The following is an 18,890-nucleotide window of genomic DNA, read 5'->3' as shown; positions in this document are numbered from 1 at the left end:
AGTGAACTATCTAAAGCTAATTCCATTCCAGCTTTCAGTGTGTGAGTTCACAAAACCAGCAAGAAGAAACAAGGGGGGGAACTGTCCGTCTCGATTTAGGAAGCCCCAAACCGCAAAACCGATTCAGCTCAGTCTACTTCCAAATTATATCTTCAAACTGTATTGCCGCGCGGTTCGGTACTCGGACCAAACGAAACCAAACCGCGCCATGCTCACATCAACCCTTGCTTCAAAACCGCTTTTGTCATTATTATTTCTACATTGTGAAATTATTTCACCTCCCTCCTCTTTTCCCCATGGAGAGCCCATAGGTAAAATGATTGCCACAAAGCAACGAGCCCTCCCTCCTCTTCAATGTGAAGATATGCCGATCGTTTCAGGAGGGCCCTCCAGATCCTTGAGTGGTCACGCACTCCCCACAGATGTCTTCGCTGAAAGCCTCACAGCTTTGGACTCACATCCACAAGAACAGCCAAATAGCCCCTTGTGGCGGCAACCGACGCCGCGTGCTTCATCTGCTCTCTTATGCTTGGTGATGTCCGAATGTCCTTTTACATGAAGATCATTGTCCTTCATCAATGGGGGACACAACACGGTGGAATTTTATCTTAGGATGCAAAGATCATTGTCCTTCATCAATGGACTCTGACCAAGGATTTCGACTGACCTTCCTTTAACCACACACTGGCTGCAGTTATTGTTTCCGCCAATGACAACGAATGCTAGGTGCATACCCATGGAAAGAAAGATCTCCTACAGCTACGCCTCGGTGATGGGTTCGGTTTATCTCGAAGTCAATCACCACTTTCTCGAGAATTTATATCTGCGGCCCATCCACCAGGCATACCGGCCTAGAGGGGAACACGAGACACGGTGTTTGAAACTCGGGATATCTCAGATAGGTGAACTTGTTCGGTAAAGGGAAATCACCAAGCAAGAAAAAGAAAGTCCAACTATATACCTGGCCATGCAGAGAAGCCCGTCTTGATGGCTGAGGACTAGAATTCAATGCACAGCTCGATCATCGTCTCATTCAATTCTTGAAACCGTGCAATCCCGTATCATCCCACGCCACACACAGGCAGTAAAAGTAGGAGGTGCAACCTGATACTGACTTTCTCTAGCCAAGTTCATGAGGTTATGCTGTTCAAAATTCCCCTGTTCCTGACTTCAACTACGGCATACGCGCAAGCAAACCGACGTGGAAGTTAACAGGACCGCGCGATAATGTTGCGGTCCCGAGAGGATTTAAGCTTCCCTACTCATGACAGACACGCGCGCGCAGACTCTCACGCAGACTTTTCCACAAAACGACCAAAACAAATTTAAAGTGATAGCGAAATCTATCCTCAAACCATCCCACATCAATCTTTTCTGGCCACATAATCTCTCTACCGTGTTTTGCTTCAGGACACGCTTCAAGATTTCTCATTTTCTTTTTCCCTAAAAACGTGACATCCAGGAAAACAGGGAGAACTATGCTAAATCGACAATGATTGGATGGATCATAAAGAACCAACGGCCCTGGCGCATCCGTACGCACGATGCATCTGAATCAAATGGATAGAGAATGAGTAAAGCATATAATTCTTTTCTTTTGTTCTTATTGTTGGGTATGAAAGAACAGTTGGGGACTCATATTAATTCTGAAATCTGAACGTTATCTCTTCCCACCTGTTCTACTCTCTTTACAGAACATTCCCCTAATGAAGAAATCTAGAGCATTTGTATGTTTTGGGCATTCTTTTGAGAGATGACTTCTTACCAGAAACATTGTAGGCCAGAGACTGAAGACAGAGCGAGGACTTGCAGAGCTTGTCATCAAGAAGAACCAGCAAGACTGGACTGGGAACTTTGAAGGAGCTGCTGCTGCTGCTGCCGCCAAATTGATGGCTCCTCCAAATTGAGCCTCGAACAGCGAGTCCCACTGGCTCAGTCTCCATTTAGATAGTCTGAAGATCTTAACTGAAAGTTCTTATTCAGGTTGGTTTTTGTTGCTAGCTGATCTAGGCTTTGTAGTTTTCGCTGGCTCTTCAGTGTAGTGTCCTAGCGTGCTTTTGCTTTGAAACTTCACATTCTCTTCTCAAATCTTGTCAAGTCACCTAACACTACAGCACCAGAAGCAGCTATGGATGACTAGGAAGAGGAGCCGATCAGCTAAAAGTTCCAACTTTTCATGTAAACAAGCTCAATTTAGAAGAAGAAGAAAACCCAAGTTCCAGAATCATGATTAGCAATCAGCAGCAGCTGAATTTGTTCTTATTTCCTCAAATTAATCTCATTTTGCTTCCAGGATTCCCGGCAAAAACAGAGTCAGAAGATGGAGAAACCTGCTCCGGAACCAATTGAATCGCGCCGTCACGGCGCCCTTGACGAAATTGAAGAGTCTCCGGGGGTCTTCGTCAACAGAGAGCAAGCCGGCAAGTGGATGGCCTTCGAAAAGCATCAGGCCCCCGATCGTCCCCAACCGAGCTCGGAACTTAGCCAACCGAGCTCGGAACTTAGCCCTCCGAATCTCGCAACGGCCTCCAACGGCGGGTCGGCCTCCCAAGCCGGGCGAGGCCCAACCCTGACCGCAGCGTCCATCGCGGAGAGGACGGCGGAGTGGGGGCTGTACGTGAAGCCGGAGGGCGGGGAAGGGAGCTTCCAGGCGCCGGGTTTCACGATCAGGGCGTCGGGCGACGGCGGCGAGCGGAGCACGAATTCGTCGGAGAGGTTCGCGGTGGAGTCGATGAGGACGTCGGAGGACTCGAACTACGGGCCGGAGGCGCTGCCGAGGGTGTCGCAGGAGCTCAAGAACGCGTTGGCGTCGCTGCAGCAGACGTTCGTGGTGTCGGACGCGACGAAGCCGGAGTGCCCGATCTTGTACGCTAGCAGTGGCTTCTTCACCATGACCGGCTACTCCTCCAATGAGGTCATCGGGAGGAACTGGTGAGTCGAGAACTGAGTTGACTGAGTCCCCTCGTCTCGTCGTATTTGTCTATAATTCCATCTTTGGACCTCTAATTCCACATTTTAACAATCAAGTCCGTTATGTTAGTTAATTAGGCCGATGCAGCTGCTGACCCATTAACGATGACAGTCGATATGATGTGAGCAACTTGAGAAATGTCGCAAGAACAAACAAAGCTAACATGATTCTAAACAATGGTGAACTCAAACCGACACCTATGTTTCGATTCTTCTCGGGGAAAAATCCTATTAAGATCCTTCGAACAATGCCATGATTGCTGAACACGAGCACGGCATGAATTGCCGCAATCTAACACCAAATCAAAGAGTATCTGAAATGGAAGTAGGAGACGAAGAGAGTGATCTCAGGTGTCTTCTTCTGTAAACTAGCTGCATGCCGAGTGCTGCCTTTTAAGCATGAGTGGGACTGTGCATAAAAGTTTTCACGACCCACTAAACATGGAAGGATTTGTGTGTTTTTCCTCTTCAGCCGGTTTCTTCAAGGACCGGAGACGGACCAGAACGAAGTGACCAAGATAAGGAATGCTGTGAAAACCGGGAAAAGCTACTGCGGTAGGCTTCTGAACTACAAGAAGGATGGAACTCCCTTTTGGAACCTCCTCACACTCACCCCCATCAAAGATGACAAAGGAAACACCATCAAGTTCATCGGGTCGGTCTTTTATTACTTTCGACTCCTCTTGTCTGTAACGCACATTTTTTGTCGTACCAGTCTTCCATGTGCATTAAGCATGTGAACATCCAATCTAAGATGAGGGCAGATATATGCAATTTTATCATGGTGTCTGTATTTATCCTACTATAGGTTCTTGTAGTTTCATCTTGACAATCCTACCTCCTTGTGATTCTCAGAGAAAGATTGACCATAGGTTATTGGAGACGTTTTCACCTTTTATCTCTGCGACTATGCAACTTGACTCGCTGCTGCAACATGACCTTGCACAATTTATAAGCATATCATGTTATGTGAAAATAACAAGTGATGGAGACGGAAATATTTGGAATGGTTCCATGCATGGAAACCATGGATCTAGAGCATCGAATTCACGAATGCATCGAGTCATCCGAAGAGCTCAGGGGTACTAGGCTTGGTGGTTCAATAAAAGACGTTTACGAGAGTGTGGAAAAGAATGAGATTGCGATGTTTCTTTTACAAGTTTCGTAGCACATATCTGTTTCTGCAGATAAATCAGATTCTTTCCATGTTGCATTGTCTCATGTTCAGTTCCTTGCAGAATGCAAGTTGAGGTCAGCAAGTACACAGAGGGTGTTGTCGATAAAGCTTTGAGGCCAAATGGATTGCCTCAGTCCTTAATCCGCTATGATGGTAAGTGTGAAGTGCAACTTGATGCCGCATCCTGCTTGGACATTGTTTTCACTTCTAATATTCGAATCATTTATGTGACAGCTCGTCAGAAGGAAGAGGCTTTGGAATCCATCACGGAGGTTGTCCAAACAGTGAAGCATCCACGATCTCATATTCGGTCTATAAGTTACGATGTTAGGAATGAAGAACTGGAAAGATTTAACCTTGACTCCTTCCTGCCGAAGTACACAGATACCGAAAAACTGAGCACCCCTGGTAGACAAACTCCTCTAATAGATCGTGCTAGTAGTTTGCCGCGTACCAGTTCCATTCAAGAAGCGGAAAAGAAATCTCGAAAATCAGGACATCTCTCCTTGGTGGGGTGAGTTTTTACATTTAAGCACTCTATGAGCGCACGGGCAGTTCTCTCTTTTCCATTTAATAAGCTAATGATCATGTCAAACACGTGATCTCTTTGATACTCTCAAAATCATTGTTGTCCTTCCTAGTCAATTAGTGTATCCAGAACCAGCAGTTGGTATGTGAGAAAACATTTGAAACCATGTATATGTTCTATTACTCCATCAACTCTAGGAAAAAATGTGCTTGGAACTTTGTCGGTAATTTGAAGAAAGGAAAGCAATGCTTCCAAGAAAGTGGGACACTCCTATCCTACTAATCCCTATTTTTCTCTCACGATCCTCGCTTTAATCAATTGCGCAAGCCTTATAGCTAACATTTTGCTGGGAGGTTCTACTGATTCTAGGTTCAAAGGGAGGTCTCCAAGCATTGGAAGGAAGCAAGAGCTACAACAAAGTATTGAACCTGAAGTTTTGGTGACAAAAGATTTGGAAAGCAGAGACAGTTGGGACCGCACTGATAGAGAGAGGGATATCCGCCAAGGAATAGACCTTGCAACCACATTGGAGCGCATAGAAAAGAACTTTGTGATTACAGATCCCAGACTACCAGATAATCCAATTGTAAGTTTAGTCGTCATCCTTGGGATCATTTGGTTCCTTACTGCGATTTGAAATTATAACATTGAGAAAGAACAAGTTGCTGTATACATATTAGATGTTTAACTTTCATCCATTTTCGTCTAGGAAATTTCGATGATTGTCTAGAATTTTGTATATATGGTTTTAGGTGAAATATAGATAGAGGGCATATGACAATTGACAAATTCGAGATATGGAAAAGCAACGTACTCCTACATAGACTTACAAGTATTACCTGCACTTGTACCAAAAACTGTATCTGAGAGATTTGGTACTGAACACGTTGCAATAACTCTAATACACACACCTAGCTACAATGAACTCAATACCTCAACAATCATTGTAACTTTGGTGGTTAGAGATGTCTTACAGATCCCTGTGCAGGATAAGATATCCGTTCATGTGAAAAATAAGTGGTATGGATAGCTTTTCAGTTTCTATTTTGTGAATCTTCTGATGCCATTTGTGCTTTGAGCTGATGACATCTACAGACTTATTTGGGTCCTATCTGTGCAGATATTTGCTTCTGACAGCTTCCTTGAATTGACTGAATATACCCGTGAGGAAATTTTGGGAAGAAATTGTAGGTGCGAATTTTCGTGCTTTGTATTAGGATCTGTAACCATCTTTCACAATGGTGGCCCATATCCATACTATAATTAACCCATCCTACTTGTCATTTGCTCTAATTCAAGGTCCATATGTCTTTTAACCCAAAGGATTCATTCAGTATTCAGATTGGTCACAATATTGCAAATGCCAGTTAAAATTTTCTTTTCTGAACATAGTACACTGCTGCAAATAATAGAGATCGAAAGTGAAATGAGAAGATGTCCTAAGGATCCGAGAGAGTGCTTCTTCCATATAGTGAACCGATTTGGAGGAGTAACTTCCAGTAACACTTCCTGTGTCCCATTTCTTTGACACCACAGAACTCGACTACTATAGTGTAGAATTTGTTATTCTATTTTTTTCTTTACCAAAAAAAAAAAAAAACTACTCTAGTGTAGAGGTAGATGATCTCCTTTTTTGAATTCTTACCCTACCAAGATTAGTTGCTAATATTATTGCCTGGGCACTTCAGTTCTTCAGATATTTTCTAGTCTCCATGACACTGCACCAGGAGTCTTGCAATAAAATATTGTTATAGGGTTTCATAAAAATAGGAAACTATGATATTAGCAACATAATATGAATGTAAACAAGTGGCACTAATAACATCGTTGTAGTAAAGGTCGTAATGCCAGATATTCCATGAAGTTAAAGTGAAATAATCCTGATATATTGAAACATTCCCTGATGGAATGCTGCTATTCTGATCCTCATAAGTAAATATTCTATCTTTAACTCACTACGTCTAACTTCTAAGGGTACAGGTTTCTTCAAGGTCCTGAAACAGATCAGTCAATTGTCTCCAAGATTAGAGACGCTATAAGAGAACAAAGAGAGATCACTGTTCAGTTGATCAACTATACTAAGAGCGGTGAGTAAGATGTTCGATCGGTGCTGCCCTACAATGAATTTGGTGGTGCATTACCTCGACCTTGATTCCCCTTTATTAAACCTTCACATCATGAATTTTACGCCCATTTGAGATTACAATTCAGTTGAATAATATACCTTCTAGTTCTTTTATTAGCGTCACTCAAATATATATCGAGTTCACATTTTTGCAGGGAAGAAATTTTGGAACGTGTTTCACTTGCAACCTATGCGCGACCAGAAGGTGGCTCTTTTCTCTTGCTTTAGATAATCATTGAAACAATTCATGAATCAGCTTTCTCAGCAGAATATTTCTCTCATTTTTCATGAAATGTTCGTATGATCTTTTAGGGTGAGCTTCAATACTTCATTGGTGTTCAACTAGATGGAAGTGATCATGTGGAACCCCTTAGGAACCGTCTTTCTGAAAGGACAGAGCTACAAAGTGCAAAACTGGTGAGAGTTCACGCTGATCAATGATTTGTGTACAGAGAATTGAGAAAAAACTGGTTTGAGCCTGTCTAGTATTTCCAGGCATCAGCATAGACGACATATCGGCACTTGTATTCCGCTATGGTCAATGTGATTTATATCCGTTTTACCAGGTCAAAGCTACAGCTGAAAATGTTGATGAAGCTGTCCGTGAGCTTCCTGATGCCAATTTGGTAAGGTATTTCTTTTTTCCATGACTAGGCTTTACTTTAATGCCTTTCAAAAAAAAAAAACTAATCCGCTGATTTCCATTTCTCTGAAAGATACATTCAAGTCTTGTAGTGCTCTGGGTTACCTTTCAGGAAAAAAATAGCATCAAATCAAGCCCTGCAATGGGAATTGTTTCTTTTACTCGTTATTGACCATGCTAATTGTTCCATAGTCTTATATTTCCTGTCTGTGCATCTATCTGCACGGCTAGCAAGAACTGTCTTGGTGCTACAAAATATAAAGCGTTTACCACACACCTTTAGTACTTCTGTTTTAGAAAGCACATCAGGTTCTAGTGCACACAGGACTCATCTATTATGATAAATATGATTGCATCAATTTTCAGAAGCTTAAAGTATTGACGCTTACATTTTCATTTCCAGTTTTAGACTTTAGCCGTCGCATCTCATACGTCGTTGGGAGATGAGAAACTGCTAATTTTCTTGCAAGTTATTTGGAATGTAGCTGATGCAATTTAAATGATTCCATCATTTAGAGGCCAGAAGATTTGTGGGCAATTCATTCTCAACCCGTCTTCCCAAGGCCTCACAAAAGATATAGTCCTTCATGGATAGCAATCCAAAAGGTATGTGTTGGTCAGTTCACATTTTCCTGGCGAGCCGTATTCTATTATGATGCTGTTGGAAGGTTTTGCTTCAAATTATAGGATAATTGTGTTTATATTGTCTGGAAAATTGTACTTTTCATTTACGTATTTGTGTTTCTAGTACACTGATCTAATGTTTTCAGTTTGTCGGATTCTAATTTTCTCGCATGTTCACTGCTCTGTTCTCATCTGTGCTAATAACAATATATAATTTGTTGGATATCTGGAACAGATCACAGCACGCGGTGAAAAAATCGGCCTGCGGCATTTTAAGCCCATCAGGCCTTTGGGTTGTGGCGACACTGGGAGGTATGCAAGGTTCCTATGCAAAAACTAGGTTGCAGTCTGTCATTTTTATGTAGAATGTATCCAGTTACACATGCCTATGAGGCCATGACATCCATCCATTGTGATAATGAGATCATGCATTTGTATTTACGTACATAAATTCTAAAAAAGAAATGAAATAACAGATCGCATTTTGGAACTAAAGAACTTCACTAAGTTTGTGATTTTGCTGCAGCGTTCATTTGGTGGAACTGCAAGACACAGGTGAACTGTTTGCTATGAAGGCGATGGAAAAATCAATGATGTTGAATCGTAACAAGGTTTGCATGTGCGAAGGATTCAAAACTTTAATATTGCCAGTTAATTCTCAATATATTGTTTTATTGCTGTCCTCTTGTAGCACATCATGATTAACACCACCACAACACCTGATATCTGTGGATCATAACTTTATTATCAGCTCATCATGACTTGAATGACAACTTAAGAGAAAAATGTAATAGTCATGCGCCAGGTTATCTTTTGTCTTTAAGCTGATGATTATCGTCATTGTAATCATCCAACTCTGATTGCTAGTGTGATTCTAAAGGTAAATTTCCAAACTACCGTGCACTGAATCATTAGGAATCATTCTATTTCCTCAAGTAGCATTGGGTAACGGATGTGTGCATGACTAACAAAAGCCTGCAGACATTAACTTTAACTGATGCATCCGTAATTCGAGCACTTCAGTCTAAAGCTTCAAGGATGTAACACTTGGTTGTTTGTTGCCTGCAGGTTCACCGAGCATGTATTGAAAGAGAAATCATTTCATTACTGGATCATCCGTTTCTTCCAACGCTATACAGTTCCTTTCAGGTCTTACATTTGCTCCTTCAAGACATTTGCCGATTATTGGATGTTCTTCATCCCTAGATACTCCACTGTAACGGCACTGGATATGTGTATGATCAATAGCTGCATTTAAAAGAGAGTTATCACTGGACTTGTCTGGATGGAATTGATATACAAAATCATTGCCATAAACTTCAACAGAATGATTCACAAGAATAAATGAAAGACAAAAAACAATAGGAGATGTTGCTTTTTGATACGCAGATTTAGTGGATGCTACAACCGTATAAGGCATTATGTATAGGAAAAATCTTTTAGCAATTCACGATGTTCGGTTGTTACGATTTCAGATTACCTGCATGAGTTGCGTCATGGTTTGTGTTTCAATGAGTCATTCTTCTACAATTGCAGGCTGCAACTCTTTCCCCATCAAGAATTTCATCATGAAATGTAGTAGAAAGGTTTAGGAACTGAAATTATCTAGGAAGTACAAACTTATGCATAAGATGTCTCTTTTGATGCATCAATTGATCATCTTACGATTCTGTTTCATTTCCAGACTCCAACACATGTTTGTTTAATCACGGACTTTTGTCCTGGTGGAGAATTGTTTGCTTTGATTGACAAACAGCCAATGAAAATATTTACGGAGGATTCTGCAAGGTACTCTCAGTATTCCATTCTTAAGACTCTATAACTCTTTTAACATTTTTGCCAGCTTTAGAACAGTAATTCTTCTTGATACTAGAAATGGTTTTGGTTTCACGTTCCAATTTGGTTTAGCATCCTGCAATTTATGATTATATTTATCTGCCCTCATGGATTGATGCAAATGTTGGCTGTCCTATATGAATTAATTGAATAATCTTACCAATTTGGCAGTACATCCTTGAATGTCAGATATATTCTTTGATGAACCAGTGCCTCCTAGTTGGTGTTCTTCATTAGTATCATCCATGTTGGACTGTTCTGGTGGAGAACCAATTGAACCTTTCTAAGCTTTATGTTTGGAATAGTTAGCCCTTGCCGGGAACAACCTCCAGCTACTTAGTGTAAACTGTTCTTTGTTTCCAGGTTCTATGCAGCAGAGGTCCTTGTTGGTTTGGAATATCTTCATTGCTTAGGTATGTCAATGAGTTAACAAAAGTTATGAATGCAGAGTCACTGAAGCTTCTAGCATATCTTTCTAGTTTTTGTCGCACCAAGCTCATCAATGATGATCTTTCTCCTTGCGCTTTCATGAGAAAACCTTTTATTTGATCATGCCCTTTCATGGGAAAACCTTTTATTTGTTCCTTTTACATTCGATGTGTATTGTTCTTTCTGGAGCAGGAATAGTATATCGGGACTTGAAGCCTGAGAACATTTTACTCCAGAAGGATGGGCATGTCGTATTGACTGACTTCGACTTATCCTTCTTGACATCCTGTAAACCCCAAGTAAGTTTCTTATTCCTACCATATAGTCAACTTTTCATGAACATCATTTGGAATTGATAAAGAATGCTCGAACAAGGGACCATAAATGTACTAACTTCTAACATGTTCTACAGATAATACATCGTCCCCCTCCCAAAAGTAGAAGAAAATCAAGGAGTCAGCCACAAGCGATGTTTGTTGCCGAACCAGTAACACAATCCAATTCCTTTCTCGGAACTGAAGAGTACATTGCACCTGTATGATGGATCTCCATGCTTTTTTGGTTTTTAACTTTGTTCAGATTATTGAGTAACTGCATAAGGAGTTCCTTTACACCCAGAAAGTCCTGTTAATTGTTCAGCATGCATTGTTTAATCCTCCAATTAAGGCTTCAGTTATAACTGAGCATGGTTGCTCTGACATTCTCAAGTTGAACTCGATCTGTCTTTGCAGGAAATTATAACAGGAGCAGGGCATAGCAGCGTTATCGATTGGTGGGCCCTTGGTAAGTACATGAAGTTTGTAGGCGACATCACTTTGTACTCTTCATTTGATAGGTCATGACAACAGTTGCGTCAGTTTCTGATGGACCTACTTGTTTCACACATTCAGGCATCTTATTGTACGAGATGTTGTATGGGCGGACGCCTTTTAGAGGAAAGAACAGGCAGAAGACATTTGCCAACATCTTGCACAAGGATCTAACATTCCCAAGTAGCATTCGAGTATGAACTTCATCTGTGTTAGACATTAAATGAAAACATACTTCCTCCTCATGTATTTTCATCTTCTTTGACCAAAAGATTTTCAGTGAAGTCTGACTATGCTTCCTTTGAACTTTCACAGCCATATTCCACCTAAATATGTGAATTACTTGCTATGCTAGGCATTTGTTTTAGCATTCTCTCGGGAGAATCTGATGAACTGAATCCTTATTTCACACTCCAGGTAAGTCTCGCAGCCAGGCAACTCATCTATGCGTTGTTACAGAGAGATCCTGCATCCCGTCTAGGATCAAATAATGGCGCCAATGAAATCAAGCAACATCCTTTCTTCCGGGAGATCAACTGGCCTCTCATTCGCTGCATGGTACTTTTCTTTCAGCAGTGAAAACTCACCCTTTGTCCTATATCCAGGAACTAGTCTCTCAGAAATCATATAGAGGCCAAGATGCATCATGAACCTACGTAAGCTACCTTTTATGGCTGCTGAATTATGTTTTTCCCTGCAGTCCCCACCTCCACTAGAAGCGCCTCTTCAGCTAATTGGAAAGGATCCAAAAGCCAAGGATGTACATTGGGAAGAGGATGGAGTGCTCGTCTCTTCCATGGACCTGGATATATTTTGAAGGCAAGTCTATTGCCGTTTCTAAGTTCACGTCTAAATTTATATCGACTCCAGTGAACTAGACCAGCTTATAACTGCAGTAAATGCAAACACCTGCCTTAGGGAAATGAATGCCTTCTGAACGTCTTTGACAGAATTTGTGGTAGGTCTGCTAGTTAGGCTCTCTCTCACTTGTCATTGGCGATCAATGTGCAGGAAAGTGAGTGTATCCAAACATTACTATGCGGAGGATCTCCATTGCACATGCCGCGGTGTCACTCTTTCATCCAAAGACAGAGAAACAGATTATTGAGGCTATTAAGGTCCAGAAGCAGAAGAGGAAGCAGCAGCAGCAGCTAAAGTTCTGTCTCAGAATAGATAGGTTTGGGCAGAATCAAAAGGGTGATCAATTGAGTTTGTATGGTGAACGGGTGCTCGCAGACAAATAAAGCCAAAAACCATTGTATTTCTAGGTAACTTCGTTCGACACAGAGGTCAGGTATAATAATTCGTGTATAACGTTCCAATAAAGGCTTTTAATGACATCAATAATGTTGAGATATTTTTTTTCAGTGACAAATTTGTCAGAGTATAGCCCAACTTCATTAAAAAGAAACTAGCATGCCAATCAATATAAGCTGATGCTTGTACCCATATGAGAGCTCTCATTGCAGGTAGAATGCCTGCTATGCATAACAGCTACATGAGATGAGACTTTATTCAGTTTGCTTACGAAATGCAGGAAGTTTACTCTTTCATATCATGCAGAAAAATGCTATAATGACACATTTGACAACTCGGGATTAGCAACCATGGAAGAACACAATTCTGATGAGCGAGAAACGGCATATTTCCACATAATGATATTAATAACACGATCTTTTAGGATAAAGAAGCCTCATAATTTCAAAGTGGTTGTCATTGATCAGCCTAAGGAAGTGAGTAATACCCACAGGTACAACCTCAGAATTGTTGTCTATTGATAGCAAAAACAGATGATGCCCTCCGATAGTATGTTTTAATTTACCAATAGTCCCTGCAGGAACAGCATCCATCCTTGAAGTGGTGAAACCTTTTCCTATCCCTCACAACAATTTCTCTCTTGTATACGTTTGAAATAATTTTAAGAGCAGAATGGCAATCACTGCAAGTGCGGAGGTTCTTCACCACCCTGATAGTCTTCCCAGGTGGTGTGCTCATGAGCCCAAAAGCAACGGCGATTCTTTCACTGTGATAGCTGACTGCAGTTTCCTTCTCCTCATCCTCAATATCATGGAGCACTAGAGCTCTATTAGACGCATGGCCATGCTCTTTTAACTTCTTTGCAATCTCATCAAGAAACATGTTGATTTGTGTGATCTGCAGATGTCTACTGTCCCCAGCCACAAACTCATGCACCATACCGTCCACCTCTATTGAACTGCATCCTGGTACTTTGTGAACCCCTCTATCAATCATTACCTTGCGGCAGACATTAACCTCATCCCAGCGACTTAATGATGCATACAAATTAGATAAATACACGTAATTTCCTCCGTCGCGTGGATCCAAATCAAGCAGATTCTGAACCACATCCTTACTGAGTTCATTGTCCTTATGAATTTGACAAGCCATGAGCAAACTTCCCCATACCTGCGCATTAGGTTTCACTGGCATGGTTTTCACAAGTTCAACAGCTTCTTTGAGCAACCCTGCTCGTCCCAATAGGTCAACCATGCAGCCATAGTGTTCAATAGCTGGTGTAACTCCATAAATGTCATACATCTCAGAAAAATATCTTCTGCCTGCAGAAACCAAACCAGAATGACTACACCCACTGAGGAGTCCAACAAAGGTGACCCCATCTGGCTTTAGTCCCTCCTCTTGCATCAGAGCAAATAGATCAACTGCCTTTTCACCATAACCATTTGTGCCCATTCCTGCTATGATCGAGTTCCAACAGAAAATATTTTTCACAGGAAGCCTGTCGAATACATCACTAGCAGCCTCTATGCTCCCACACTTGCTGTACATATCTATAAGGGCATTACCTAAAACAGCATCAATCTTTAAGTGCTTCCTCCTGATGTAATCATGAATCCACTCACCCATGTCTAGTGCTCCAAGGTGAGCGCAGGCAGATAACAAACTAATCATGGTAACTTCAGTTGGTTTCACATTCTCGACCCGCATTTCTTGAAATGTGGCTACTGCTTTCCCAAATTCCTTACACTGAACATAACCTGATATCATAGTGTTCCAAGTAACAGAATTCCTGGCAGTTCCCATCGTTACAAATAACTCCTGAGCAGCCAGTAGCTGGTCCGCTTTGATGTACCCGTCAATCACCGCATTCCAAGAGACCACATCTTTGACTGGGTTTGCATCAAACATTGAACGGGCAGCGCCAATATCACCCGACTTGCAATAGCAAGTTATCATAGAGTTCCAAGAAGCCGAGTTCCGCTGCGGCATATTATCGAACAAATCACGAGCCTCCTCCACGCATCCATGCTTGCTAAGCGCAGAAACCATGGCGTTATCAGCCACCACGTCCCTCTGCAGCATTCCCGCAAACATCTTTCTTGCGCACCTCAAATCCCCAACCTTTCCATAGAAGTCGAGCAACCCAGTCTGCAATATCACGTCAAGTTCAAAACCCATCTTAAAAATCTGGCAATGGAACGATTCGCCCAACTGGGCCGCACCGTGGGCCGCACAAGAACGCAGTATCGAAGAAAGCGTCACCTTGCTGGGAAAGACACTATTACGGAGCATCCCATTGTATAAACCCACAAAATCCGGCCACAGACCGGAGTCCAGCGACAACCGAACCGTCGAGTTCCACAAAGATGGAATACGCATCGGCAGATTGCGCATGAAAAGCAAAGCGTAGCGAGGTTCTTGAGAGCGATAGCATGATGAGAGGAACGTGGTCAGGAGAGGAGCAGAGTGGAGGAGACCGCCGGCGAGGATTCGGGCGTGGAGCTGCTCCAGCTGTTTCCGAGTGAAGGAATGTTTTTGAAGTACGACAGTGAGGTGGTCGGCAACAGACCATAGATTCTTGGGTGCCGAATACATTCACACATGGAAGACGAGAACCATAGTTCGCCTGCCTCTCCGTATCTTTCACAAGGAAGACGGCAATTGCAAAGCCGTTACCTCCCGCCAATGCCTTTTCGGATGTAGAACGCGAACCTCAGGCGACGACGCGATCGAATGATCTTGATGTGTTTGGACGACGCGTTCCGCTCTCCACGTGCTCACCCTTTATGTTCGCGACTTAAATGGACAAGGCGAAGAGGCAACGAGACGCATTCTGCCTGTGCATCTCCTGTACAAGGTTGCACTTAGTGTACTTTCTTTTTTCCCCCAAATCTATTCATCTATGAGTTACTTGTTTGTTCCCTTTTTGTTCGACGATTCAACGGTTTTGACAAGAGAATGCATTGATAAAGTAATTCGAAATATTAAGTATTCGCATTCTGATCGTGCAAAAGATGAGAAAAAAGAGTGCTTTCGAATAACAAATAACAAAGTCATTTTAAACTTTGCTCGAAGCATCTATTCATTCAATCCATTTAGAAATTCATATGATCGATGTGATGCATTGGCAACTCTAAAGTCGCCCTCTCTTGTTTCTTTCTGGGAGATCACACATCCAACACCATTTCACTGAATTAGTCTTTTCAAGTTGGCAGCTGCGTGTACCACATGGAAATAGAAAGATAAATTGAAACCAAGCAAGTGGATCATCTATCACAATACTATGCTACTTTTCGAAAACGGCTACCACTAAAGGAAGCAGGCAGATTTGTTCTGCCATGTTAGACAAAATAGAAGTCCTATATGACAATGCTTTTCATAACAGATTTAATTCCATAACTGCCAAGTCCAGCTCAGGCCTATCAAGCGAAATCAATCAGAATAAGTTATGCGACTGTTTCTTCCCAAAGATTGCCTCCCAGACCATGGATGAGAATGGAGCCTTCTTCTCCAAGAATTCTCTGACAGCTTTCTCGTTAATTACATATCCCTTCTCCCGGAGCCTGCCGATAATGATTTGAGCTTCTTCAACACCCTTCTCCTTACACACCCCATTCACCAACCCCACGAAAGTAGTCACATTGGGAGAATGACCGGCATCAATCATCTCCTCGCAGAACTCAAGAGCGTCCTCCAATCTGTCACATCTGTATAAACCTTGTATTAGCACGGTAAAGCTGAATGCATTTGGAGTAATCCCGTTATTCTGCATCTTCCTGAAAATCCTCTTCGCATCGTCAAACTTTTGGGCCTTGCAAAACCCTTCAACAACAGCTGTGTATATAACAACTTCTGGAATAGAACCCTTCTCCCGCATCAGACCAAAAAGCTTCATTGCTTCCTGGACCAACCCATCTTTGCAAAGACCATCAAGCATCGCCACTGCATTTGGAATTAGACCCGTCTCCTTCATTTTCTTGAATATCTGATCAGCATCTTCTGGGAGTGGCGGCTGGCCTTCGGTTGCCATTTGGTTAGAATTTGCTTTATTTTCTTCCTGAGACAACTTGATAGTTGCACTTGCTGCATCTCCCTCGGGCTTATCCCTCTTGTCAAAACTCAGCTTAAATTTTTCCAAGAAACTATCATCGGATCGATCTCTTCTCACTCTTTCTCCTCTAAAATTAGGCCCATTGTTCCCTTCTATGCGTTGAGATTGTTGACGACCTCTCAAAGGTCTATTGGGTATTGGGTTCGGAGGAGGAGCTTGATACTGGTTGTCCTTGTTGTAGCCAGGGCTTTGGCTTTGGCTTTGGCTCCGGCTCTGGCTCTGGCTTTGGTTTGGTCTTGCATCTTCCAGCCCACTTTCATTGAAACCAAAGGAGCTGCTAAGATCCTGGAATGTCATGCTGTGCACCTTTATGCTGCTACTCTCCTTGATCCTTTCATGAGATATATTGGAACCACGGACGACGTTGCAAAGTCGACGCCACGGTGCTGCCATGTTAGAGCTTACTGTGACAAAGAAATGCTTTTAGGCAGATCTACAGTTTCTGGCAACCGGATTCAGCCGCAAATGCTCGACTTGCGCATAGCAGCAGGGTCTATAGTATCATGAAACAATTAAACAAGCAAATCATGAACCTTGACATCTAGCTAGTCATTTTGGTTATAATGCATATAGACTAGCATTTAACTTCATAAGGAGGTATGCATCATGCGACAAGCGAGGTACAACATAATGCATAGATGAACACCTGTAGTCAAAGTTAATTTTCCAAAAAAAAAAAAGCATCGAACAAAGGTCATCAAGGAGAGTTCCTCAATAGAGCAGGGGGAGATGCATGCAAATTAAAGCTGAATGTGATCGCCCCTTCACATTTGGAAACCACACCAGTTCAAACATTCTGATACTCTGCATACTCGTTTTTAGGTCAATCATTTATAGGTAAAATCATTGTGTAGTTTAAGGGAGCTGAACTAAGCACAAACAACGACCAATCAAATGTTGAAGCCAACCGTAGAAGGAGAAAGTCTAATAGCACGCCTAGTGTGGCATGACCATAGACCGTTCCAAATTTGATCAATGGTCTTTTATTATCTCCAGCAACCCATAATTAGAACAGCACCAAACCAACAAACAAACAAAAAGAAATAACCCAGAAGAGATGCCCTTCACTTGGGAAATAAATCAAACATCTAGAGGGTCAATCAAGAAAGAGAAACCAGACGTTCCAGTCGACCGTAAGAAAGACAGCCTAAATAGAGAGCACACCTTGATGCGGGAAGAGGCCTGAGGCTGGTCGGATTTTAACACATGAATCAAGAACATAAACAAAAATTTATCAGACACTCGGCTGCTAAAGGACGCATCAGGATGGAAAAAACAAGAAGAAGAAGAAGAAGATGAAGGGCGAGAGAGAGACCGGAAAGTTCGCTCACTGTATGAATCTATGCCCAGTTATTGGCCACAACCAGTGAACCATTCCTGAATCTGCGTTGAAGTTGACTTGATCATCCTCAAGCTCTGCGAGTGCCCCTACTTGTTAGCGGAGCTCAATATCAAGAAGACAAGCTTCTTCCTCCTTGTGGGCCGATAATTGGGCCACCAATCTGGACCTCAAGGCCCAAATACATTTGTCTGTATTGGTTCCCTGCATTTATGCCCATAATTTTTTTTTTAAATATTGCAAATTGGTGAAAAATAGATACTTGACTATGATTATACCATTAACCAATAGCTGATTTATCTTCATTAGTAACTTGTGCAACAGGAAAAATACTTATCAATACTTCTATAATGAGAGCACAAGTGGCCTATTTTAACAATTCCTCGATACATTTTTCTGGACAATTTCTTCCTCCTTCTATTTCATGCCTTCTGATTTCGTACGATTTTCCGTATCTATTCATTGCATTATTAACATATATATTCAATTTTTTTGCGTACCAATAAACCAATTCATCTATATAGTCTCTCGCACACTAAAATTTGAATATCTTCCGTCTAGCAACGGCTTTCTTAAAAGGATTTTAAATTTGAAATATCCGTATCTTTCCACGTATATCTATATGTTTTTACTATCTATAATTTCCTTTCATTATTTATCAATTCGAATACTTACTTATAAAATTATCATTCTTGACCTTCATTAGTGACTTGTCCAATAGCATGGGTTACTACCATATTTAATCTTTTCCCTCTCTCTATTCCACGCCTCTCGATCTTTAGCACAAGTTTTTATATTATCATGTATATTAGTGTATACTGGTATAGCGAGTCATCATATTATTACGGCACTCGCATCACATGAGCATCGTCGATACTTGTTTATATATGAAAAGTAAGAATTTATATTAATTAAGTATCTGTCCAAGTTGATTGTAATCTCTTATCTAGTATTGTTGTGTAAAGATAAGAGTGTCTTTTATTTTTGAGAAATTCAGATAATCTTTTTTTCACTTCTCTTCCCTATATTCTTTAATTT

At 41.6% G+C, this 18,890-nt stretch overlaps 3 protein-coding genes across 12 annotated transcripts; 1 reads left to right on the top strand and 2 right to left on the bottom strand.

The window, feature by feature from the left end:
* The first annotated feature begins 1,612 nt into the window (after nucleotides 1-1,612).
* Nucleotides 1,613-12,522, top strand: LOC115756814 (phototropin-2). 2 transcript variants are annotated; one of them, XM_048271999.1, is made up of 24 exons: nucleotides 1,613-1,950; nucleotides 2,294-2,931; nucleotides 3,443-3,625; nucleotides 4,209-4,300; nucleotides 4,382-4,661; nucleotides 5,046-5,262; nucleotides 5,797-5,867; nucleotides 6,657-6,763; nucleotides 6,957-7,006; nucleotides 7,114-7,218; nucleotides 7,368-7,427; nucleotides 7,961-8,050; nucleotides 8,304-8,380; nucleotides 8,595-8,679; nucleotides 9,137-9,217; nucleotides 9,753-9,856; nucleotides 10,268-10,317; nucleotides 10,526-10,632; nucleotides 10,746-10,868; nucleotides 11,065-11,116; nucleotides 11,224-11,336; nucleotides 11,560-11,700; nucleotides 11,843-11,961; nucleotides 12,154-12,522. In XM_048271999.1, exons 2-23 carry the CDS (start codon nucleotides 2,321-2,323, stop codon nucleotides 11,957-11,959), a joined length of 2,916 nt encoding a protein of 971 aa, XP_048127956.1. In that variant the 5' UTR covers nucleotides 1,613-1,950; nucleotides 2,294-2,320; the 3' UTR covers nucleotides 11,960-11,961; nucleotides 12,154-12,522. The 2 variants fall into 2 exon arrangements, with proteins under 2 accessions (XP_048127956.1, XP_030552629.1); XM_030696769.2 differs by having other exon boundaries at nucleotides 1,613-1,983.
* A 392-nt stretch (nucleotides 12,523-12,914) lies between these two features.
* Nucleotides 12,915-15,419, bottom strand: LOC115756817 (pentatricopeptide repeat-containing protein At3g62890-like). The gene is made up of 2 exons (XM_030696774.2): nucleotides 14,665-15,419; nucleotides 12,915-14,550 (listed from the first exon to the last, which is right to left on the bottom strand). Exons 1-2 carry the CDS (start codon nucleotides 14,995-14,997, stop codon nucleotides 12,961-12,963), a joined length of 1,923 nt encoding a protein of 640 aa, XP_030552634.1. The 5' UTR covers nucleotides 14,998-15,419; the 3' UTR covers nucleotides 12,915-12,960.
* A 208-nt stretch (nucleotides 15,420-15,627) lies between these two features.
* On the bottom strand, nucleotides 15,628-17,979 carry LOC115756866 (pentatricopeptide repeat-containing protein At4g38150). Of its 9 annotated transcripts, none has more exons than XM_030696836.2 (3): nucleotides 17,829-17,943; nucleotides 17,678-17,701; nucleotides 15,628-16,917 (listed from the first exon to the last, which is right to left on the bottom strand). In XM_030696836.2, exon 3 carries the CDS (start codon nucleotides 16,904-16,906, stop codon nucleotides 15,839-15,841), a length of 1,068 nt encoding a protein of 355 aa, XP_030552696.1. In that variant the 5' UTR covers nucleotides 16,907-16,917; nucleotides 17,678-17,701; nucleotides 17,829-17,943; the 3' UTR covers nucleotides 15,628-15,838. The 9 variants fall into 9 exon arrangements, with proteins under 9 accessions (XP_030552696.1, XP_048127959.1, XP_048127957.1 ...); XM_048272002.1 differs by having other exon boundaries at nucleotides 17,845-17,924; XM_048272000.1 differs by having other exon boundaries at nucleotides 15,628-16,913; nucleotides 17,845-17,903.
* Nucleotides 17,980-18,890: the final 911 nt, after the last annotated feature.

The sequence above is a fragment of the Rhodamnia argentea genome, chromosome 11 (assembly GCF_020921035.1).
Source record: "Rhodamnia argentea isolate NSW1041297 chromosome 11, ASM2092103v1, whole genome shotgun sequence".
Lineage (NCBI taxonomy): Eukaryota > Viridiplantae > Streptophyta > Magnoliopsida > Myrtales > Myrtaceae > Rhodamnia > Rhodamnia argentea.
The sequence above is the reverse complement of the archived record's forward strand: the minus strand, read 5'-3'. Positions and strand labels throughout refer to the sequence as shown.

Coding starts and splice junctions, on each gene's coding strand:
- LOC115756866 (XM_048272000.1), bottom strand. CDS start 17,888: ATGGTTCACTGGTTGTGGCCAATAACTGGGCATAGATTCATACA. Junction 17,702..17,844: donor ACTGGGCATAGATTCATACA/GTGAGCGAACTT, acceptor AAATCCGACCAG/CCTCAGGCCTCTTCCCGCAT. Junction 16,914..17,677: donor AGGCCTCTTCCCGCATCAAG/GTGTGCTCTCTA, acceptor TGTCACAGTAAG/CTCTAACATGGCAGCACCGT.
- LOC115756814 (XM_048271999.1), top strand. CDS start 2,321: ATGGAGAAACCTGCTCCGGAACCAATTGAATCGCGCCGTCACGGCGCC. Junction 7,428..7,960: donor AGCTTCCTGATGCCAATTTG/GTAAGGTATTTC, acceptor TCCATCATTTAG/AGGCCAGAAGATTTGTGGGC. Junction 11,337..11,559: donor CATTCCCAAGTAGCATTCGA/GTATGAACTTCA, acceptor TTCACACTCCAG/GTAAGTCTCGCAGCCAGGCA.
- LOC115756817 (XM_030696774.2), bottom strand. CDS start 14,997: ATGTATTCGGCACCCAAGAATCTATGGTCTGTTGCCGACCACCTCACT. Junction 14,551..14,664: donor ATAGTGTCTTTCCCAGCAAG/GTGACGCTTTCT, acceptor GTGATATTGCAG/ACTGGGTTGCTCGACTTCTA.